This window comes from Halichoerus grypus, chromosome 3, assembly GCF_964656455.1.
Source record: "Halichoerus grypus chromosome 3, mHalGry1.hap1.1, whole genome shotgun sequence".
Classification (NCBI taxonomy): Eukaryota; Metazoa; Chordata; class Mammalia; order Carnivora; family Phocidae; genus Halichoerus; species Halichoerus grypus.
The window spans coordinates 183,580,881-183,606,366 of record NC_135714.1 but is presented as its reverse complement, the minus strand read 5'-3'; the positions used below and the strand labels follow the sequence as shown (position 1 = coordinate 183,606,366).

Genomic DNA, 25,486 nt, shown 5'->3' with positions numbered 1-25,486 from the left:
TGATAGTTCCCCAACCCTCATTTTTCTTTTTCTTTTTATTTCTTTTCAGCTTTATTGAGGTATAATTGACAAAGTTGTAAGATATTTAAAATTTATATCATGGTGATTGGAATACATATACATTGTGAAAGGATTTCCACTTAATTACCACTTTCATCTCTTCTCATGTTTATCTGGTTTTTGGCTTGTTTTTTGTTGTTGGGTTTTGTTTGTTTGTTTTTGTTTTTGGCTTATTGGTGAAAACACTTAAGTTCTACTCTCTTAGCAAATTTTAATTATACAATATAGTGTTATCAATTATAGTCACCATGTTATACATTAGATCCTCAGACCTTGTTCATCTTATAATCGAGAGTTTATATACCCTTTTCCCAAATTCTCCCTATTTCTCCAGCCCCTTGTAACTTTTCTACTCTCTGACTCTAGAGGTTTCACCCTTTTTTTTTTTTAATTCCACATATAAATGATACCATGCAGCATTTGTCTTTCTCTGTCTGGCTTATTTCACTTAGCATAATGCCCTCAGGTCCATGTGATTGCAAATGGCAGGATTTCCTTCTTTCTCATGCCTGAATAATATTCCATTGTATATATGCCGCATCTTCCTTATCCATTCATTCCTTGGTGGACATGTAGGCTGTTACCGTATCTAGGCTGTTGTGAATAATGCTGCAGTGAACATGGAAGTACAGCTGTCTCTTTGATATCCTCTTTTCATTTCCTTTGGATATATAACCTGAAGTGTGATTGCTAGATCATATAGTAGTTTTATTTTTTAATTTTTTTAAAGATTTTATTTATTTATTTGACAGAGAGAGAGAGACACAACAAGAGAGGGAACACAAGCAGGGGAAGTGGAGAGGGAGAAGCAGGCTTCCCGCGGAGCAGAGAGCCCGATGTGGGGCTCGATCCCAGGACCCTGGGATCATGACCTGAGCCGAAGGCAGACGCTTAACGACTGAGCCACCCAGGCGCCCCTCTATTTTTTGATTTTTTGAGGAATCTTCATACTGTTTTCCATAGTGGCTGTGCAGTTTACACTCCATTCAGTACACAAGGGTTTTCTTTTCTTCACATCCTTGCCAACACTTGTTATTTTTTTGTCTTAATAACCATTTTAACAGTTGGGAAGTAATATCTCATTGTGATTTTGGCATTTCCCTGATTATTAGTGATGTTGAGCACCTTTTCATGTATGCGTTGGCCATTTGTATGCTTTCTATGGAAAAATGTCTGTTCAGTTCCTCTGCCTGCTCATTTTTCTGCTGTTGGGTTCTATTTAATTTTTGCTCCATTTATGGTAGTTCATTTTGTTCCTGATAATGTTGTGATATTTCTTTCTAGTAATAACATAATTTTGTGGATTTTTTTTTTCAGGCACTTCCAGGTATTTCAGACAAGGAAACGGCTGGTAAGTTGACATTTGGTTATGTTTTCCATCCAATTTTGGAATAAAATTCCATCTTCATGTAGACGTTTCATTAAATATTAAAAGTGTAAGTCTCATCAATCTCTGGGCAATCTCATGAATCTCTGAGCAAATGTTATGATTTAATTCCTGAAAAATCAATTTGGTTTGCTCAGATTCTTAACAGAACATTACATCATGTGAGAATAAGATGTATGCTTCTGGTAGACTTACTTGTAACCATATCCACAATTTTTTTTTTCTTGGGGGAAAGAATGAGATGTTGCTTAGTGTACTGGGGAACAGCCTTTGGAAATCAATTGTCAATAATTATCAAGATTTATTTTGTCATCTTAAGTAGCTTATATAGTAGTCAGAGAATGAGATGTACTTATTTAAAGCTGATGCTATACCATCAAAAATATAATTTTGAAGTAATGAACAATTATATGAGAAAATTAGAATATGTTTCTATGCTCTGTGCTATGATTGTAACTATTTAGGAGGATCATGGGAGATAGATTAAGGACTGATGAGAAACATGGAAATGTGAAAAATTAGACTTAGATTGGTGGATTCAGGTACTTTTAAAAAAATCTTTTAATCTTCCTCAATACTGTTTTATGTTTTATATATAATAATGATAATAATAATCTTAAAAAAAGAGATTGAAAGGGTTTACTACCAAAATTGAAGCATATCACTTAGAAATTAGATGTTTGTGATTTTGAAGAGCCGTATTAAGAGTTTATAGTGTCATCTAAAAGATGACATGACTTAAATGACTCTACACTAAAACATTAGTTTGTCTCATGATTTTTATATGGAGGATCTTCTCTTTCTAGTTTAGTGATCTTATTTTCACCGCAAGGTAGTTTTCACACAAAAGTTTTCATAGTTTGTATCCTTCCATGAGCTAAACTTTTCTCTCATGTTTACGCTGCATCTGATTTCTTTACTCTAATATGTTGGAAGGTAGCCCTTCAGAAGAGAAGAAAAATATTGAACTGGCATCATGTGTCAGTTCAAGAGAAAAACTGTTCAATTTAACAGGGAGTGGTATTACATGGATTAGTAGCATGTAATAACTGAATTCCAATTACAGTGCCAGTGCTCTAATACCATAAATAGATGCATTAGCTGTCTAGTTGGGACAAGAAATAAATGGTTAAGTAACATTTGCATCACAAAGAGAAAGAAACGTAGCCAAAGTCATGCTTTATCTTGGGTTGTGACATTCTCTGTAATTTCCAAGAGTAGCTACAATTTAAACAAAGTGTATAACAGAGCAAAGTTGTCATCGTATTCCAGAATGTCAGCAAATTCTCTCATACCCCAAGGAGAAAATTAGGATGTGAATTCTTGGCTGGTGGGGAAGGGGAAGAAGGGATGGAAATGCCACTGCTTGAAGGAATGGAGAGGCAAAAAGTGATCTTTTCCTTCTGCCACTTAAATGATTTCAGTGTGATAGGGAGAAAACCTTCAACTGTTCAAGCTTCTCAAATACTTCAGATATGTTTATTTAACAAGTTAAAAATTCAAAGATATATTTAATAAACATAAAATATGTTTATTAAAACAAAGAACTAATTAAACAAAAAGTGTACATATAATGTAACCACCACTTTTTATAATAACCCAACGGCAAAAACACAAATGAGAAATTGTCACTTTTCAATTTGAAATTTTTTTTCAATTTGAGTCATTTCTATAATGCTGGGGCACAAATGAAAAGAGCTGATAAATTCCATTCACAGAGGTTCCGTAGGGTGATCTGTGAAAAGTAAGATCTAGCAATTGATACAAATGACCTACCCAAGCCCCCAGATGCTTAACTTGGTTTGGACTAATTTGAACAGAACCTGGCTTCTGTGTATTAAAACATTAGAGTGACTGGAATGTACTCCAACATGGTTTTGATATAGATTTCTTGAGAATGTACTGATTAGTTCAGAAGGAAATGTAATTTTGTTTGATAATATAATTATAAGAAAGAAATTATTTTTTAAAAATCAATGAATTTATGTGTCAAGATAAAGGCTTGTGTTTGAATATTTTATTAACAATGGTAACAGATTTGACAATTAAAAGAGAATATGACTTATTTCAAGTTTTAAAGGACTGTAGCAGTCTAAGCAAACTAATTCTTATATTCCTAAACTTTATTATGCCCTATTTAAAATATTTTCAATATCATAAACAAATGTGAATCTCTTTATTCCTCTTTACGAGTTTCTGTTTTTAAGCTCTGCTAGACAGAAGAATGGCAATGAAGGCAGAGGACCTACTCAATCTGCTGGGGGTTAATTGAGCTCTTAAATAGGATTAAGCTTCATTCCGCCCCTAAGGCCTGTCATTTTTTTTTTTTTCTGTCTTGTTAAATGAATGTAGCCTATTGTTCCATATTAAGAAAGTCTATTTTTAATCTGTGTGACCTCCCATCCAAGCCAACTGGAGCCAATCCCACCAAGCCTTGTGAAGCGCTAAAAAAAAATCATTTTGGGTACATTCCATTAATAATTCTTGAGATACAGTTGTGTGGTTGTTTCTGTGTGTGCTTTAAGTAGACATCTTCTATTCTGATCCATGTTGCTATGTAAATACATCCTGGCGGAATTAACCCTGCTGCTCATCTTCCACCTTGTGATGACAAAAATCTCCACAGGGAAGCACTTTTGAAAGAACCTCCCATTGGTTCATTCATTCCAAAAATACGTATTGAACAGTAGCATATTCTAGGCATTTTATTAGGTTCTATCAAGGAAGCAGTTTATGAATAAGGCATGTTCCTTGCCCTGAAGGAACTCAGTCTCTGGTCAAGAATATTCCCTTGAGCCAGTATCTTCCTTTTCCTCTTCTCAATTGAGAATTTCTTAAGCCACCTTATTCAGAAAGTTCCCAAGAAAAGAATCAAAGTATCAAAATGTACATTCTCAGGATGTGAATTAATTTGTTCTTAAAACATAATTAATTACGTAAGTATTCATGTGTAATTGTATCCAACACATAATATTTTCATATAACTTCCCTTACGCCACCGGCATCTGTATGCCCCTAAAGAGTAGGCCCAATGCCTTTGGTATATTCTCTAGCACATCTGCTTCCTATCTGTGTGGCCTTGAGCAAGTTACTTAACCTCCTCGTTTTCCCATTTCTAGAGTATAAATAAAGAAGCTGCCATGTTGTTGTTGTAAGGCAACAATGCTTGGCACAAAATAGGCCCTAAAAAATGGTAGCTGTTTTTTATGATAATTGGTTATGCTTCTAACTACCATGTGTACAAGCCAAATAGAAGCTAGCTGTGTTACTGCTGCCCATGTCTGCTCCAAGAGTTCTTAAATGCTTCCTCAGGGCACCAATTAACAGTTAAGCAGCCGTCCATGTGGAAAAGAGATCACTTTCTCTGTAAGCCTCTGAGTGAGTTAATTCAGACAGAAGTTATCACAGCATAGGCAGAGTTGGTCATATTTTAACCTCTCATTAGAAATCCCTGTCTCTGTTAGGGTGGAATTCTCTCTTGTGAATAGATAATCTTCAATCTTCACAAACAATGAGTCCATGAGAAATATATGTCCTGCATCCTATTTTCCTATGACTGCATTATCCACTGCATCCCTAGTCCCTGGGTAATTGGATCCTGTCTTCCCAGCTCCCATCCTGTCTCTCCCTCACCTCCTGCACCCAGTCCTGTCAACACTGCCTTCTAATCAACCCTCATGCCTTCTCCCTGCCATTGCACTAATGCAGCCCTCCACTTCCCACTGGACTTTCGCAACAGGTTTCCCTGCCTCAACCTGTCATGACGCCCATCCACTCTCTACACCGTCACCAGAGTGATTTTGAAAAGCCCCACCTGTTCATATCAATTCCTGCCTTAACATTTTCTTTGTCTCCCTGCCCTCGACAGGCAAGGTCAAACTTCCTGCATCATACCTGGCCATTTGTAATCTGGAAGCAGTATAATTTATTGTACTGGATAGGGCCATTTTGTCACTCAGATCCACTACTTCTTCCCAGCTCTGTGTCCTGGAGGTTGACCAGTGTGGACAGATCTAGTGGGCTGCTCACCTTTTTGTCTTCCCTATTCCATGAATGAGGAGCCAGAGGTGACTGGGAGTAGAGGAAGGTGGGGCATGACAGTGGGGCTGTGAGGTTGGGTAGTTATCCCCCATCTGTTTCCCAAGGCATCACTGCTGGCTTCTCTTAGGTGGCCCTTTCCACACAAGTTCCCAGGTGCTGAAAACCATTCTCTCTTCTTGCCCTTCTGGCTTTCCTAATCTTTGTAAATAGTTCTGTTACTAAGCTTTCCTCAGTTTACCCAGTGTACCATCTGTTTCCTGCTAGGAGTCTCACCAATATACCTACCAATATTTTCTCTTCTTTGTCTTCCCTTGTGTTGGTTTGCTGGTTTGTTCATCCAATTTCAGCCACCTCATACAGTCACGGAACCCTTTCTAACTCTGTAAATTTCTACTTTTGCCTGGATCATGCAACTACCTTTCAAAAAATATAGATGATAGGCAGAGATAGAGGAGGAGAGAAATGGCTTATTCAGGGGGAAAAAAAAGATATGGACCATGTTTTTCTTCATCCTAAATGAATATAGTTTCATTTAATTGTATGGGAGAGAAAATATCTACACTTACGATTTAGAATGTGTCTTTTATTGCATAGATGCATATAAATTAGAATATTAGCATTGCATTTTAGTCACCAAAATGTGACTGACTCTCTGAGCATATTTGAAAAGTAGCAATATAGAGTAATATGAAATCTCTTGTTCTAAAAAAAATTAAATCACAGAACACCTTGCAAATTTTGTCAGAATGCATGGCACCTCTGGAAAATAGACCATTATCACTAGCCAAAAATGGCAAATTTTTTGCCCTGTATATCTTGATAATTCTACTTGTTTTATTAAATTCAATAATATTGTCTCCTTAATGAATTATGTCCCAGGCACAATTAGTCATTGATTTTTCTGTGCTCCTAGAAAACTCTTCTATGTTTGTTACAGCAGCAATCTTATTATCTTGCTTTGTTGTATGTCCTCATCTCTCGGCCATGATCTTTTCTAGATAAGGAATATTGTCTTTGTGTGCCCTGTAATTAAAACAGCTAATAAGCACATAGTGAGTGTTCTATAAATACATGCTAACCAATAAATTATAATTACAAAGATGCTTTGGTTTCAATCTTAATGACTTAATGTTGATATGGTTCTAAAAATTTATTTAACTGCTCCTCCCCCCCCCCCCATGACTCCTACTACCCCCACAACTGCCAAATATTTCAACTGGGTAATTAATTAATGGTGTTATTTGGGGATCTATCCCATACAAGTATGTAAAAGGTACCATTGAGAGAGATGACTTAGAATCTGACTTTGGTTGCATTCCTTGGTCATTTTTCTTAGAATGTTTGTATTCCTGTCTCTAGGTTAGTTCTTTGGCCAGAAAATGTTAAAATCAAGATAATGAATAATTGTAGCCTGAAACACTTGTGAAAGATAGCTTTCAGAAGCATATAACAGATTCCCACTCTCTCCAAACGTTGTGTTGAGGCTAGTAAGGAAGAACACAGAAATCAAACACTTCTTTGTGACAAGTATATGAGGGGGAAAATCAGGGTTTTCATAATTTCATACCAAGTCCCTTGTAAACATACTAATAACAAAGCCTAGATTTGGTGCCTTTTAGTATGAATTTTCTTGGCCATCTTTGATCACTGAGGAGGGAAATACAGACCGCAACAACAACAACAAACAAACAACCGAAATGCAAAGATGTGTCCCCTTTTCCAATCTGATTATCATTGCTCTATTCAGGGAATTATCCATGCGATGTATGCTGCTCTAAGTCATGTTTCAACATCTACAGATATTGGGATTTAATGAAAGAATAAAAATAGGACTGCTCTAGTTCAGAGTTTTCCTTCTGAGAAGACTCTGCTCTATATCATATTTCTATTGTAGTGCAGATCAGACCAGTTTTAGTACTGTCGTACTCACTAGGCTGTAAGCACCTTGAAAGACAGAATTTTGTTTTATTCAACTCATACTTCCTATGCCTGACATTACAGTAGTTGCTTGATGTTTGGTAAATAAAGGAATCAATAAGATCTTTTTTTAAAAACACTTGGCAAATGCTTTACTCCATATGCGTAATACTCCAAGAGCCAAAAGCAAAATCTTACCATTCTGTGACAACTGCTTTACGGGGTTCGGCAGGATCTGAAAAGTGTCTTTATCTGGCCAGGCTGGGCTTTGGCCAACATTCCACATTCTGTATTCCCTTTCACTCTCCAAAAATGAATTTCATTATTTTTATACTGGTAGCTTATAAATACTCACTTGCTTCACTTTTCTTAGTATTATGGTCTCTGCTTGCCTGCTTTTTTATGAGGAAGGAATTTAGGGTATGCCCACACATAACCTCTCAGTTTCTCTGAAACCTAATGTAAACTAATCCATGAAAAGTTGGCTTTGGTCGACTGGGCTGTTGAGAGGAAACACATTAGCTTTCAGGTATCAAGGAATTCATGAAAAATATAAGTAAGCTATTCTTAAATGCCAAAAATCTTGAATTCATAGGATACTTTCCAATACAGATAACTTTCTGAATCTGTTTCTAAATGTTCTGTTGGCATTTCGTTTATTACCAAGTAGGAAAATAAATCTACTTTATCACCAGAACCAATCAAACGTATTTCCTTTTCTTCTCAATTATATTTCAAGCGACACAGGTACATGATAATTTCTCTTTCATGAGTTCCAATTTGAATGATTTCTCCTCTACTTGGAGTTGTCTTCCCAGGTCTCCATAGCCAAAGGTGACTATATCTTTCTATGGCATATAGTGATACTTGTGATGTAGTTCTGTTCACGAATTATCTTCCATATCAGGCTCTGAGCTCCTGAAGGCATAAACCCCCTGATTTCATCTTTGTCACCCCACACCCAGTGTAGTATCCTTGCACAAGCAGATGCCCAAGAAGTAGTTTTGAGTCAATCCATTTTTTGATATACCAGCAACTCCTGCAGACACTAAATTAATCTCCAGTCTATCAATAACCATAACTTTTCACATTTGACGAGCTTAAAATTTCTTCCTCCAAAAAGTCTTGAGTATTTTGCTCCCTACTTTATCCCTTGAAAGACCAGCTATCAGGACTGTGAAGGAGTAGCTAGGAACTACCAGTCCAGGCTATAAGACACTTTTGCATTTCGGTATTTTAATTGACATCGACATTTTATCAATAGAAAAATGAATTTGTCATTTCTAATCTTCCCTGAATAGCAATTTATTAAAAGGTCCCTTTCCATCAGTTTTATTTTACAGAGCAATAGAAGAACTTAAATTTAGTTTGAAAATCATATCTGACCATTTTTAGATGCCCTCAAATATTTACCTTCATAGAGTTCACAATGCACATTTTGCAGTTTAGTTACTTTTATTAATAATATGAATATATACCCACAAGATAATTATACATTGATTCTGCTTTCTTCAGAGAGGTGCACTGACTTTGGAAAGGTACATATAACAAAGTATTACCTCAACCTGTCTGAGTATGAAATGACCTACAACTCTACTGGTATGACTATGCTTTCCTTCTCTTATTGACCCTCCCCTGGTTTGAAGGACTTTGATTTGTTTTTCTGTGGGCAAAAGTTTGAGATCAAGATCTCTTACAGATGGATTTGTAAGCATTTCTATTGTAGACTAAAAATATGATTTTGAGATGTGGTTTATCTAAGTGGGAAATCCAAGACAGTTATTAACAACCATAACAAATTTACTGATGCCCAAGATAAGGCTGGTGCCCATTTTGTTGTGTGAAGGCTGTGCAGAACACCAGTCTGACTATTTCAGGAGAATGGATCATGGATTTAAGAAGGCATTTTGTCCTGATTACTGTAATCGGGTAGAAGAAATCTTATAGAATTCTGTAAGTGATGTTTAAGCAAAATGATTCCCCAAAGCCCTCACTTGCCCACCACAATGGGGTTTTGGTTTTGGTTTTAAAATCTTTCTAACCAGAAAATGCATTCCAGTGATTCCCAACTGCTAATGTTATAAAATTCTTCTTAATACAAATTTTCAATCAATTCTTTCCTATGGATTTAAGAAAGTAGATAAATGGAGGATAATAGTACAGTTCCTCACTTGTTTAATTTACCTGCCTTTTTAAGTCTATGGTCTTCTTTGATATATTTACCCGAATGTTTTCCCTGCTGTGCTCTGATCTCCTGAAAGGCAGACATTTTCTCTGTATCTATGTAATGCCAGCCTCTTAGAAGGTTTTTGACTTAATGTTTGTCGAATGAATGGTTGAATGAATGATAATAGCAAGCGTTTATTCTGTGCCTGCACTTTTCTGAGCACTTTATAGATATGAACTCAATAAATCCTCTAGCAACCCTATAAGGTTAAGTATTACTATTTTCCACATTATAGAGATGAGGAACCTGAGACTCAGAGATTTCCTAAATTACCCAAAGTCACATTTTGTTCAAGGCAGGGCTCAAAGCAAGCAACCCAGACTAGAATGCATGCTCTTAACAACAATGCTGTATGTAGTGTTAAATGCCAAGACTCCTCAGGCTGATGAACAAATTTTTCCATGATCTGACCTTGGCCTTCCTTCCCAACCTTATCTCCCATCCTCCTCTAACATATGCACCTTCCGCTGTAGCCATGGTAGCAACAGCACTTTTAGCCTAAATTTGCTTTGGCATAACTTGACCTTTGATCCTCCTGTTTCCCTTCCAGAAATTAACTCCCTCAGCTCCCAAGGTCTCATTTGGGTCTCACCTTCCCCATGAAGTCTTCTATGACAACTCCTGCTTGTATTAATTTCATACTTTTTGAAATATTGCCATTTTCATACTTAATGATATGTGGATTGTCATTGTCTGTTGAGTGATTTATTTGTCTCAGCATTGCCTCCAGTAGTCTTAAACATCTTCCTAAAAGTCATTTGGCATAGCACTGTGCACCTAAAAGGGTTTATTTTAATATATAAACTTTATTTTTTAGAACAGTTTTAGAGTCACAGAAAAATTTAGTGGAAAGTACAGTTCAAATATATGACATTCTTTTAAGGGCAAAACTGTGGAAATGGTTAAAAGATCAGGGGTTAGGGGTAGGGAGGCATGAATTGATGAAACACAGAGGCTTTGGGGGACAGGAAACTATTCTGTGTGATACTATAATGGTACAGCATGTAGGCTTTTCAGATTGTCTTCTTTCACTTAGTAATATACATTTAAGGTTCTTCCATGCCTTTTTATGACTTGATAGCACATTTCTTTATAGCCACTGAGTAATACTTCATTATACAGATACACCTCAGTTTAAAGAGCTTACTTAATATATTCTTAATGTAAACACTTTTTAAAAACTCATTGATCATAAAATAAATTGCACACTCCACTTACGTTAATCTTTATCCTTTCTTCTTTAGGCAAAAGTAACTATTCTCTTAGCCATTGATTTCAGTTACTTTCAATTACTTCATTTCCTTCCTGTGGAATTTCTTCAAGTTTTCAAATGAAAAATACTACTACTAAGTATATGTATTACAACAACTTTTATTTATTGTGTAACTACCATGTAGTTTCTGAGAAGAGAACTAGATGCCTCCTTATACTAAGCTACATGGTACATGAATCCCTTTGGCTCCAAAGCTGATGTTTTTTCTACCTCTTCATGCCTAACATCACCATTTCTTCCACCTCTGATGTTCAAAAAAAGTATGACCAAAATTAGTAAGACTATAATAATTCCTATAATTTATATGATCTACATACATATTTCTGTCCTTATGACTTTGCTCCTGAAGTTTACTGCCCCCAATATACTCTTCTATTCTTTTTCTCCAAACCATGCCCTTCCTTCAAGGACTTACTTGAGTGCCACTTTTTCCACCAAGCCTCCTCCGTTGGCTCTATTCTCCAATGAACTCTTCCTTTGAATCAGACAGGTTTCACTGCTCATCTTCTCTTCTGCTCCTGAAAGGAGCAACCTAGTTCCTTGTGACCACCTATCCTAACCCATGCCAGAGTCCGTTGGACCAGAGACAGGCAGGTAGGGGTTGAGTCGGGGGGACACACTTGACTCAAGGTCAGAGAATACACTGGCTGACCAATGGACAATTTCTTTCTCTCTTTCTGCCTCTGTCTCTCTCTTCTCTCTCTCTCTCTCTCAGTTAAATTATGAGCTGAAGAAATAGTCAACCTACAACAGGTGTTTTGGCTAAAAGTTCACATGGACTGTGAGGTGAAGTAACAGAGGAAACCATCCTGCAAAGAAAAGCAGAATAATGGTGCAACTGGGCCAAGACAGAGAAGTAAGAGACAATGCAAACTAGAGAAAGACATGAAAAAAGTAACTCCTTCTATCCCAGATGACTCCCTAGGTGTCAGCTCCAACTCTTAGGAGGTCTCTGTCCCACATCTGCAGAATATCTCTGTATCCTCATGCCTCAGGCTTTTAGTTGGACCAAACATGAATTAGTTCCTGGCACTCAGTTGATTAGATCATCCTTCTCCAAATTCCCATTGCATGCAAAAGTAATATATTACTTAATTTTACCTGATGTCTTACATCATTCTCTGCTTCTTACATATATGTCCTATCCTCCAAAATTAAGCAGCCTCAATGAAAAGCCATGACATATCTTTGTTTGCTATTTAATTTTACTCTGTAAGACCTACCAAGACCTAAGTATATAATGAATGTTCAATAAAATTTTAATTTTTCAGAGTTATACTGCCTTTTTAGGCTATAGAGATATCTTACAACTTTGTAATTACCTGCAACCCATAGAACATCTCTCCCAGCTCTTTTAGCTACACTCATCTACATCAGCACCATCTTATCTTATAAGGTTCATGGATTTTTCTCTTTCCCCTCGACCAAATAAATTATCTCTTTTTTAAAACCACTCAACTTGATCCTGAACATGCCATTTGGTTTTTAATTTGCATTGTAATGTCTTTGTCAGGTGCGGTTGCCCTCAACAATTTAATATGTTCAATAAACTATATTCACATTCCTTCATTCCACTAAACACAATTAGTAAGATATTAAATAATAATAGCTACCATTGTAAAACCAAAAGAAGGAAGAATAAACAGACAAATAATCAGGGTGTGAGACACTTGATACATTTTTTTAAATAAAATATCTTTCAGAGAAAAAAATCAGAATTCCACAAGACATACCTGTATTCTATGACTTAGTATTTTTTAATTAAAAAAACACTCACATGGGGGGTATTTTGGTGATTTTTCCCCCTAAGACCCAATGGCTGTACAATGGCTACAATGATGAAGACAGAAGCTTTCATCAATGCAAAGCAAAGATCAGCCAGGTGACCCGAAAGGGGACATGAGGCTTTTCTTCTTCTATGACTATAGTGAAGTGGGAAGCTGGCTTGTTTATTATACACAGAAACTTTCATTATTTTGTAATATTTTTGAGCACCAAATTTGGGGGCCTTTAAAAAAAAGGCATCTCCATGTAACTTGTGACCCTGACACTGAGACGGCACTCATCATTCTGCAGCTAATCAAGAACCATCCTCCCAGATGGTCCATGACAACAGAACATAAACAGAACAGTGACCCCTCATCCTCAGATTGCAGACAGTGCCCTGGCCTTTTTGTGATGCAGACAAGAGGACCGTGACATAGAGATGTTAGAAATGTCTTTCCAAATGGAGATATTCTGACACATATACAAATATCTTCAGGCATTCCAAAAGCATTCCCATCTACAATGTAAGCTCAGTTTTGAAAAATAACTACAGATCACAGATATCAAGACATTTTCCTAAAGGAAACAAAATATAAAATTTCAGCAAAGTAGGTTTAGTTAGATTACAGATAGAAGTTAAAAGGAAGCCATAGTTCCTTTTTTTTTTTTTCCTGGTAGAACCTAAGTGAGCCAAGCTAACAGCACTGATCCATAGAAAGAATTCCACATCTGGAAAATCTTTGCTCCATCTGTGGTAGGTTTCCAGCCTTTTGCTCTTTCTCTTCCATTTCCTGTGACTTCAACTTACCTCTCTTTTGTTTTCTTTAGTGAAATTATTCAACCCTTAGGGGTTTGGGGGTTTTATTTTGTTCTGTTTTATTTTGTTTTGTTTCTAGGAGGAAGGAGAGCAAGGGAATACCTCACACTGTTTTTGTGATTCTCTAGAATTTAGCCTCATTTATAGTTCTTGACGTGTCTACATAAGTGATATAGACAGTAACAAATACAAATATCTGATCAACTCTATGGAATTATATTTTAGAAATACATTAGGTAGATAATGCTTTGATTTTTATTTTAATGGTTTTAATATTGGTTTTAAACTTCTAATTTTAAGAGTCTTATTTTGTTTGTCTCAAGTGATAGAAGTTAATATCATAGAACACATAGAAATAAAGTTACATGTTTGTATCATAGCACTCATTGATATCATATTTAATATGATTAAGAAGAGATCTTTACTGTTAAATTATCATCTCACCAAATCCCCTCCTAAGTCTTAAATACATTATACAGCATGATGTTTGGATTTTCTTTTCTTGTCCATCTTTTCTTTTCTTATCTGTCCTTACACGTTCTCATGGGAATCTCACCCAACTAAATCTATGTCTCCACAATCTGCAGCCCCTAGCCTATTAACCAAGCCATCCTCCTCATATTCAGCTGCCCCTGAGACTCCAACACAGAAATACCCATACTCCATGTCCTACACTTTCTATTGCAGTGTTTTGGCTAATACTGTTACCTTTTCCAGAAATTTCCTTTCATACTGTTTCCAAATTTCTATATTTACCTCCCCTTTGAAGCCTTCCATGACCTCCTCTGCTTTGAAATCAGCCCTTTTCCCCAGAATTCTCAAATACTAGACTTGAAGTTCTCATAAGATTTTTATTCCTTTATGTTCTTTATTATGATTACTAAGACTTGTTCTCCCTATTATATCATAAAATCCATGTCCAGTTTATCTTTAAATGTCCTGCACCTAAAGGACACTCAATTATTTTTTGCTTAAAAGAAAAATAGCATCTGTAATTTGAAAATAAAAGCATACCAGGACACCTGAGTGGCTCAGTTGGTTAAGCTTCTGACACTTGGTTTTGGCTCAGGTCATGATCTCGGGGTCCTGGGATCAAGTCCCACATCAGGCTCCACACTCTGCGTGGAACCTGCTGGAATTCCTCTCCACCCCACCCCCCCCCGTCTCTCCCCCACTAACACTCTCTCTGTCTAAAATAAATAAATAAGTTTTTTAAAAAAAAAGAAAACAAAGGCATACCTTTTTAATGCAATGTTTGGTAAAATGTACCTCATAATTTTCTAGAATGCTTCTTTAAGAATTCAGATTCCTAGATACCTCCAGGCCTGCTGACTCAGAATCTCATAGGCTTAAGAATCTCGAAGGTAATATACTCCCCAGAGAGTTCTTGTCCACAGTAAAGTTTGAGGCATCACTGCTTAATGTCAATGAAAGTTTCCCATTTATTCTTCCGCCACATGCATACAATCTTAATATGTACTTCCAAGTTTGTACTGCATAACAAAATCCTAAAGCTTAAGACAAATGATTGTGACACTGAATCACTAGTGAAAGGTTATACTTTATTATAAATGTAACCAGAAATATCTCTGAGTGTCTATTTTTACCAAATAGTGTACTGGACTTATAAAACTATTTAAGACACTATCCTCAAAGAGCTTACAGTCAAGGTGAGAGAAAAGATATATGTGAAAAGTTTATTGAACAAGCAAAGTAATCAAAGATGCCATATTATGTCATATATTCACATATTTGCCACTAGTCAACCTAATCATTATCCAATCAACTAAAGATAACAACATGTTAAAGTAGTAAATATAATTGGAAGTCCTACCCAGAGCAATTGGGCAGAAGAAGGGGGGATAGGGGGAATAAAAGGCATCCAAGTTGGAAAGGAAAAAGTAAAAATGCCATGACATTACATATAGAAAACCCTAAAGACTCCATTAGAAAGCTGTTAGAACTAATAAATGAATTCAGTAAAGTTGCAGGATACAAAATTAATACAGAAAAATTTGTTGCATTTCTATACACTAATAATGAACTATCAGAAAGAGAAATTAAGAAAACAATCCTATTTGCAATTCCATCAAAAGGATAAAATACCTAGAAATAAATTTAACCAAGGAGGTGAAAGACCTATATTTTGAAAACTACAAGACATTAATGAAAGAAATTGAAAAAGACACAAATAAATAGATATTTCATGTTCATGGATTGGAAGAATTAATATTGTTAAAATGTTTATACTACCCAAAGCAACATGCAGATGTAATGCATTTCCTATCAAAATTCCAATGGCATTTTTCATAAAAATAGAACAAATAGTCCCCAAATTTATATGGAATCATAAAAGACCCCAAAAAGCCAAAGCAATCTCAAGGAAGAAGAACAAAGCCAGAGGCTTCACCCTCCCTGATTTTTAAACTATATTATGAAGCTACAGTGATTAAAACAGTGTGGTACCTATATAAAAACAAATAGAATAATGGAACAGAATAGAGAGTGCAGAAATAAACCTATGTATATATGGTCAATAAATTTGCAACAAATGAACCAAGAATATACAATGGGGAAAGGATGGTCTCTTCAACAAATGGTGTTGGGAAAACTGGACAGCCACATGCAAAAGAATGAAACTGGACTACTTTTTGCACACAAAAATTAACTTAAAATGGATTAAAGACTTCGATGTAAGACCTGAAGCCATAAAACTCCTAGGAGAAAACATAAGCAGTAAACTCCTTCATATAAGTCTTTGTGATGATTTTTTTAATCTGACCCCAAAAGCAAAAAACAAAAGCAAAAATAAACAAGCAGGACTATATCAAGCTAAGAAGTTTCTGCACAGCAAAGGATACCATCAACAGAATGAAAAGGCAACCTACGGAATGGGATAAAATATTTGCAAATCATATGCTGATAAGGAGCTAATAACCAAAATATATAAAGAATTCATACACCTCAATATCAAAAAATAAATAAACAACTCAATTAAAATACAAGTAGAAGATCTGAATAGACATTGTTTTTTACCAAAAAAGACATGCAGATGACCAACAGGTACATAAAAAGATGCTCTACTTCATTAATCATCAGGGAAATGAAAATCAAAACCACAATGAGATATTACCTCATACCTGTTAGAATGGCTATTATCAAAAAGAGTAGAAATAACAAGTGTTGGCAAGGATGTGGGGAAAAGGGAACTGTTGGTTGGAATGTAAATTGGTGCAGCCACTATGGAAAACAGGTTCCTCAAAAAATTAAAAAATAGAACTATCATAAGATCCAGTAATTCTGCTTTGGGGCATTTATCTTGAAAAATGAAAATACTAATTTAAAAAGATATATGCACCTCCATGTTCATTGCAGCATTATTTACAATAGCCAAGATATGGAAATAACCTATCAATGGATGAATGGTTTTATACACACACACACACACACACAGACACACACACACACACACACACACACACACACACACACACACGATGGAATACTACTCAGCCATAAAAAAGAAAGAAATCTTGCCATTTGTGACAACATGGATAGACCTCGAGAGCATCATGCTAAGTGAAGTAAGTCAGACAAAAAAAGACAAACCCTGTATAACCTCTCTTGTATGTGGAATGTTATATATATATACGTAAGTTTTTCTACAGCTCTATACTTCCTCCTCTCCTAGGGCTTAAACTTCCTCTTGGAATAACCCAGCGCGTATTTATCAAGAACCCATATAACAGAATTCTGATCTCTGTGAGACTGTGAGATGGGGGGACATTGAGGGTGAAGAAATACACCACCATGCAGTGGTGACTCTGGACAGTCAGATGGCAGAAGGACTGAATGCCTTAGGGAAAAGGAAGAGATCTCTGGTGTGAAGATGTTCAGGGAGGGACATGGGGGAATGACATAGCAAACGTTACCTACTTTTCAATTTTGTAATCCTAGAAACAGCCCAAGTGACATCACTACCACATATTGCTGAAAACGAATATAAATGTTTTAATTCTCCAATAAGACTACAATCCTCAGCTTGCCCTTAATGGAATGTATTTTCCCGGCTCCAGGTTAACCCAAGTCCAGCCAAACGTCAGCCCATCCGACTCTCTTCACTACCCTCTTTCTCTCTCACTTCTCCCCCCTCCACTAGAAAGCTGAGGGCCAGTGGCAAAGGGAACAAGGACTAGGAACAAGTGATGTTGATGTGTCCTGCTCTTCCTCCTGTTGTCTAGGGATTTCCTTGGTCTAGACCTTAAGAACATATCCCTTCAGAATGTTTCCAGCCTGCTGAGCAAGATAAGTCATAACAGTTAAGTGGCAAGACACTCAAGACACCCTAGACATTGAGCTGAGAGAGTTCACTGGGCTGGAGTGGTCCAGAGAGGACATGGGGGAAAGGAAAGCCTTGAAAAACTGGAAAGGGAGATCAGAGACAATTCTAGGCATGGAAAACTGTTGGCAAAGTTAGAACAGTGGGAATGCACAAGGAACGATGATGCAATTGTGCAGCCTGGCTAGCTGGAGCATGGAGTTTGTGTTTGGAAGGAGAGAAAACTGGAAAAATGGGATGGGTCCAAACTCATCAGGCCTTGGAGAGTGATTGTAACTTTTACTAAGAATAGTAAATCTTATTAAATTAATCAGTGGTACTATCCCAGCTGCAAAAAAAAAAAAAAAAAAAAAAAAATCCTTATTCTAAACTCTGTAGTCAGTAGTAAAGGAAAAAGAGGCAGAAACAATCTTTTTATTTTTTAGAGGGGGGAGGGGCAGAGGGAGAGGGAGAGAGAGAATCCCAAGCAGGTTCCACACACAGCGGGGAGCCAACGTGGGGCTCGATCTCACAATCCTGAGATCATGACCTGAGTAGAAATCAAGAGTTGGACGCCTAACCACCTGAGCTAACCAGGCACCCCCAGGTCTTTTTTTTTTCATTGCATAATAACATGTTTATTATAAACCCCAGGTTTTTTTAGATGATGTACTACAATACCAGAAACCCATCAGATACTAACTATTCATAAGGACTTTTGATATAGTATATATTACAGGGGATTTAGTAAATGAGGTTGGAAAGAAAAAGTCAAAAGCTTTTGAGTTGTGCTTTTGTTTTTGGTGATATGTTTTTAAAAATTGAATTCTGCTTTATTATAATTCAACCATTGCTCATGATAATAAATAACAAGTGATACCATTAAGATAAAGAAGAGATACATGAATTTAGAGAACTAATGAAAATAGCCTCTTCTAAAGATCTCCAATTTTCAGATTTTAGAGCAAATTATCCTCCTAAGAAATGCTAACCATTTCCTAAAAACCAGTCAGATAAAAAGGTTTACTTTAGAATAATCATATTTTACACTTAAATGACAAATTTGCCTGCTCTATTTCCTGCCACCATCCATCCTTTGTTTTTCTTTGAATATTTCAGTTTGCAACGTTCTTGCATCGCTGATGATCTATAGTCTTGGTGCCAGATGTGAACCACTCATTGTGCATGAAACTACAAAAGCAAAAATGCTTACATTTCCTTTAAACATTTTTTCCAATTTGAGATATTAAGAATGCCTACCATGTTGCTCTTCCATGTAAATAACAAATAGTAAGAAATGTGCAAATACCAACAATCGTTTAATTAAGAGGCTGATTAAATGCTGCACAGAACAGTGTTTTTACCTTTTCTCTCCATCTAGACACATGAGAGCTAAAGTACCACCCGTTGAAACATGCAAATAATTATTATCTCTAGGTATTTTATACATATATTTAGAGCAAGTTTTCCTAAACTGTTTATGGTGACCTTTTTTTTTTCACTCTTCTGGTGACACATACCATTTTAAAATATGAAAATAGAGTACTAGAAAATAAAATTGGTGGAGGGGACACAAAGCATAAAACATAGAAGCCAGGGGCACCTGGGTGGCTCAGTCGTTAAGCGTCTGCCTTCGGCTCAGGTCATGATCCCGGGGTCCTGGGATCGAGTCCGGCATCGGGCTCCCTGCTCCGCAGGAAGCCTGCTTCTCCCTCTCCCTCTCCCCCTGCTTGTGTTCCTTCTCTCGCTATCTCTCTCTGTCAAATAAATAAATAAAATCTTTAAAAAAAAACAAAAAACATAGAAGCCAAAGTGTTTTATCATTAGATTCAGCACACATAAAATTACTCTGTCCAACTACTATAAGAAGTTTCTAAATGCTTCCTCTAGATTTCTATGCTCATCTCTAGTCATTCATCCAGACTCTGACCAGCAATTGGCCTCACATTAAAAAGTCTCAAAGGGGGACGTCTGGGTGGCTCAGTTGATTAAGCGTCTGCCTTCAGCTCAGGTCATGATCCCAGTGTCCTGGGATAGAGTCCTGCATCGTGCTCCCTGCTCAGCGGGGAGTCTGCTTCTCCCTCTCCCTCTGCTGCTCCCCCTGCTTGTGCTCTCTCTCTGTCAAATAAATAAATAAAATCTTAAAAAAATAAATAAACAAAAATTCTCAAAGATCAAGAAGCTCAAGCCAGTAGTGAGTGTGAGGGAAAATTAGGGTCAGAAACCCCTGAATTGGGGCACCTGGGTGGCTCAGTTGTTAAGCGTCTGCCTTCAGCTCAGGTCATGATCCCAGGGTCCTGGGATTGAGCCCCGCGTTGGGCTCCCTGCTTGGTGGGAAGCCTGCTTCTCCCTCTCCCACTCCCCCTGCTTGTATTCCCTCTCCCACTCTCTCTCTGTCAAATAAATAAATAAAATCTTAAAAAAAAAAAAAAAAAGAACCCCCTGAGTCTCCAATTCAAGATTAAGGAAGCAGTGCAGGCACCATGTTTCCTAAGTCTGTTAATGAGGGTCTCCCCCTCCCCCCACATAAATAAATAAATAAATAAATAAATAAATAAATAAATAAATAATAAAAACAAGAAAAGAAAAAAGAATTTGTCCAAAAGAAGCACTTGCTAATAATCTCCACTGCCCTCCATCATCTGCTTTTTTCTTCAGTAGGGAGTATGCTCAACCTTCTATGCAGATTCCTTTTTTTCAGGTGAAGTTTGCAGACTGCCACTTCCTGTACAGCATAATTTATGCAAATGAGTTCCATCTCCCTTAATTCTACTATTTTTCCTTTTCTCAAAACTTTTCTTTTTTACTTTCTTCTTCTGACTTGTATTTATTTAGCTCTTTTTTTTTTTTTTTGCCATTCAGAAAAGTAAGAGTTTCATTTTTTTTCCTATTTTTTTTTCTTGCTTAAAATATATGTGAAGAGATTTTTGGCTTCCTATTTATCAGGAAGAGACTGTGAAAATTATATTTTCTTTTTCTGCTAATGTTAGCAAAATACCTGTTTACTTAAATAATCATATTTTTAAGTTTCCATTAGGTGCCTCAGAAAGGAATATATATCCACACAAATAACATATCCTAATATAATAGTGGAATCCAATAGTAACCTGTCATTATTGAGTTGAAATCTTTTTATTGTTTTGGCTAATAACATGCCAATACTAATAACATTGCATGACATTATACTAATAATTATTCAACATAGAATGAGTCTTTCATGACACCATTCAAATAAATTTTATTATTAATAGTATCTAAAGTGCCTTATTATAAAACTCTCTCATACAATTTGGCCCAGTAACATAGCACTGGGATATTATTTCCTTATATACATTCCATACACACTCCAAGCCAGTAATCACACTCTAAGCAGCAGATTCCTCCCCACCTCTCTGTGAAGACTTATATCTGATCCTCAAAGCTTCAGAGTTTTGATGATTTGCTTTTATCCCAGAATTTTCAGTGGTATCAAAATGTGAACCCTGAGCATCTATTTCCCAATTCTGTCATCTCCATATGTTCTGTAAAATGCTTTCTCATAAAATCCATTAATTTTTTCAATTGAGTTGTTTCTATTTTGCTTTTTCTGATTTGTAGAAGTGCTTTATTATAGATATTAACACTCTGTTGGTTATTTATGTTGAAAATATTTCCATTTATCATTCTGCTTTTTTTTTCATCACCCTCAAAATAACCCTCATGTACCTTATAGTGAATCTCACCCTACCCTCTCCCTCATCGCCAGCCTCTGGCGAGCACTGAGCTAATGTCTATCACAAGTTGTGTCTTTTATAGAATTATCTGTAAATGGAAGAAGGTGCTGCCAATATCATACAAGTGTTTGTACAAATATATGTTATCATTTCTTTTGAGTAATACCTGAGTGGATTTAGTTGGTAAGGGTATGTTTAACCTTTTTTTTTTTTTTTTAATGTTAGTCACCATACAATACATCATTAGTTTTCTTTTGTTTTTCTTGGTGTTATCATCTATATTTTACAGTTTTTTTTATTATTATGTTATGTTAATCACCATACATTACATCATTAGTTTTTGATGTAGTGTTCCATGATTCATTGTTTGCATATAACACCCAGTTATGTGCCGTACGTGCCCTCCCCAGTACCCATCACCAGGCTAACCCATTTGGTACTCTGACTTGCAAATTCTAATTGCTTCAGTCTCCATAAACTCTGATGTCTATCACCTCAGGATTCTCAGGTTATGTTTGGTTTTCCTCTCTTTACTCTGTGGCTAGAAAATACCCCCAGGCAATAAGCTGGAGCCATGGTAGAACTCATCTTTTTTTTTTTTTTTTTTTTTTTAACTCTCAGAAATCACAGTCCTGCATTACCTATTGTGCAATTTCTGAAAAACATTATTTTATATTTTGTGTATGTGTGGTGGGGGTGGTGGCATATCATCAGGATCCTTTCATGGACAAAAGCTAAGGCAACCTGTGAAATAACTTTTTATGAAAACATTCAAACCTGTTAGTACTGGCAGTGTTTTGGGGGTCCTATTAATAAATAACATTTATTAATAATATGGTTGAAAAGGTATAATCAATAGGTTATATTAACATAGAAAATATTTGTGTTCCTGTTTGGTCTGACTTCAAAATTATCCCTGAATGCATATGCTCGAGTATACCATTCAGTTATTATCCCAAATTGCTTTTGATTTTATAGTTAGCATAGCATATTATTAGAGGCTATTGATAATTGTTAAGATCCAAAAGATAATCAACATCTGGCATTCTTTATAGAGACTTGTGGCAGTGAGTTTACATGAAGGTAAAACAAAGCATTGAATATTTATTTTTGTTTCTCAGAAGGAAATCTTTTATTCAGAATCAGCAAGAGCGTGATTTTTTTGGTTCCAATGTCAACATAAAGATACATATAAAACTAGTATGAATTGAAATAAATGCAATTTAAAAGCAATTCAAATAGTCATAATATACTCTAAGTCTCAGTAAGCAGAGAAATTACGTCACTGTAATTCTGTGTCATTATGTTGGACTCCTTTAATTCATAATATACTGAAATGTTATACTGTGAAGAATAAACAATACGAGAATAAAATGACAAAAGGAAGAATAAAAGGAATAAAAGAAAATGAAGAATAAGAGCAAGGACATTTCCTTGCTAAATTTCCTCCTAAAGTTTTAACTATGTCTGAAATTTATTTTACCAGTAGATAGCCTATCCTTTGCTAAGGCAATATAAATTATAGATTATTATTTCTTTAGCACTAGTATTGGTGATGCATCCCTGTTAATTTTTCTATAGAACTGAAAATATTTTAACCTTCTGAAATCATGACACAGAAAAAAAATCGGATATCCTTACATTAAAAAAAAATTCTGGAAGCATCACTACTTCTTCTTCCCATTCTCGAGTACTTTTTCTTTCCTGTCTTTCTGTCAAAATTACTAGTATAGAAAACTAGAGTGAACTAGTCAACAAAAAATGGAAAGGAAATAATTGAGAGAGGAGTAAACCAAAACAAACAAATGAACAACTCCAAAGACACATATTCAAAGCAACTTGAAAATAGCTTGAGGAAAGTGTAAAAATGGCCAATTAATTTACTAATAGGTTAGATTCTATGGAGATACATTTTAGAAGAGGAATGAGACCACCTACCCCAGTAGAGTTATTTAACCTTTTTGTTTAACCTTTTTGTTTTAATCTTTTTGAAGTCCTACCCCACTTCAGTAGGACAGGCCCCATCCTGTGGGATCCTGTATGCTTTACTTCCATCCCCTTCTGTACCAGAATCAGGGATCTAGTTAATCCCCTTTATAGCAATTGTGAAAATGCTGTCCTAAGATCACAAAGCTATCAAGGGGCAGGACTGAAATAAGGTCTGTCTCTGCCTTAGTCTATTTGGGCTGCTTTAACAGAATGCCGTAGACTGGGTGACTTGTAAACAATAGAAATTTTTTTGTCATGGTCTAGAGGCTGTGAAGTTGATCAAGGTGCCAGCAGATGTGGTGTCTGGTGAGGACCTACCTCCTGGTTCATAGACACCATCTTTTGCTGAGCCCTCACATGGAGAAGGGGCAAGGAGGACCCCAGGTTCTCTTTTATAGGGCACTAATCCCATTCACGATGGCTCGATTCTCATGACCTAATCATTTCCCAAAGGCCCCACTTTCTAATACCATCACATTGGGGATTGGGTTTCAACATATGAATTTGGAGGAGAACACAAACATTCAGTATAGAGCAGTTTCCTTCCTCACAGGCAAGGTGACTTTTCTCAGCCCAGATGAAGAACTTTGTTTCCGAAAGCAGTTAGTAATGAGATTCAGTAGTTAAAAAGGAAAGAAGGTATTATTGTGTCAGGAAGAAAAGAACGTTTTTCTTTCCTCATATTCACTTCTTGTTTTTTACTTTCCTCATGTATCACAAGAAGTGAATATGAGGGGGAAAAAAAACATGTATTACTCAACAGTATTCCCCCAACAAGTTGATTTTATTCTGAAAGATAGTGTGATTTTGGTATATATCAGGATTTGTAGAGAAATAGTCTCTGAAGATCTTTGATTGCTAACTCCCATTAGTTTCTGAGTTTAGAACCCCAATATATACATTTATTTATAAATTTTATCCATAAATCACTGTATTTGTGTCCTCTATATATTAGAAAAATAGAAAAACTCAAAGAGCTTTATAAATAGACATAGATTCTAAGGTTTTCTTCTTGCCCTCCAAAGAGACTCTTGTCTGCCCTCAGGTTGGAGATCACCAGTTTGAAGAATATTGTCCTTGTGGTCTATTGGTCTATCAAGCATCAATAGATACCTAATTGATAGTGTAAATAACCTTGCCTTGAACTCTTTGGTTGAAGATATTTAACAATTTATCACAGAGGAGATTCTCAACCAAACTGAATGAAATCCTTAGGGTTCCAATTGTGGGAGCGAATTAACAAACAAAATTGCCACTTGCACCAGAGTAAATGCACTCAAGATGGTCATGCTAAATAAACAAAATTCAAAATGGAAACAGGGATTGGCAGCATGTAACCTATATGCTAGGCATTCTTCATTGGAAAAAAATAGGAACCATTTATATAGTCCTCAGAGTTACAGAAGCTTCATACTACGAATTTTGTCATGGGCTTTTGGAGACATAGATACATAATGGAGAAGAACTTTTGTGGAACTGCAGCCCTTAAGCAGACCTATTATGCCAGATAGCCACTGTCATTCACTTAACCTGTTGTCCTGTTGCAGGGGCTAGGTCTCTCACAGGGTCTCTCACAGGGCTTAACCAAATGGGGTTTTAATAATTTCCTTCCTGTTCCAAAGACCCAGATATAAGCATGGCATTGACTCTTAATAAACATTTCATTTCCCATCATTAGTCATACTATTTTGAAGGAACCTACTAGCACTTTGGGTAATTCTAATGTTCTCATTACTCCAAAGGAGGCTTAAATGAGTTGCGTTAGCAAATAAGAGTAGCCATAAGACCAAAGTGGATTTATGCTACGCAGACTTGGAAAAGAAGGTGTCCCTAACATTAGATCAAAGCATATAGGACCTAGAAACACTATAAGATTAAAATTTTGTTTGTAGTAAGAAGACAAAAATTATAAATTAGACAAAATTAAATAAAATCTATAATACATTACCAAAATGGAATGGTTTTCTTAAGTGGAAA

General features: G+C 36.1%; 1 protein-coding gene across 1 annotated transcript in view; it reads left to right on the top strand.

The window, feature by feature from the left end:
• The window catches only part of DLC1 (DLC1 Rho GTPase activating protein), a 390,592-nt gene that overhangs the window by 188,387 nt on the left and 176,719 nt on the right, over positions 1-25,486 (top strand). The window contains exon 4 of the mRNA XM_036077117.2: positions 1,378-1,411. Within this exon, the coding sequence (XP_035933010.1) occupies positions 1,378-1,411 (34 nt within the window). The remainder of the gene's footprint in view (positions 1-1,377; positions 1,412-25,486) is intronic.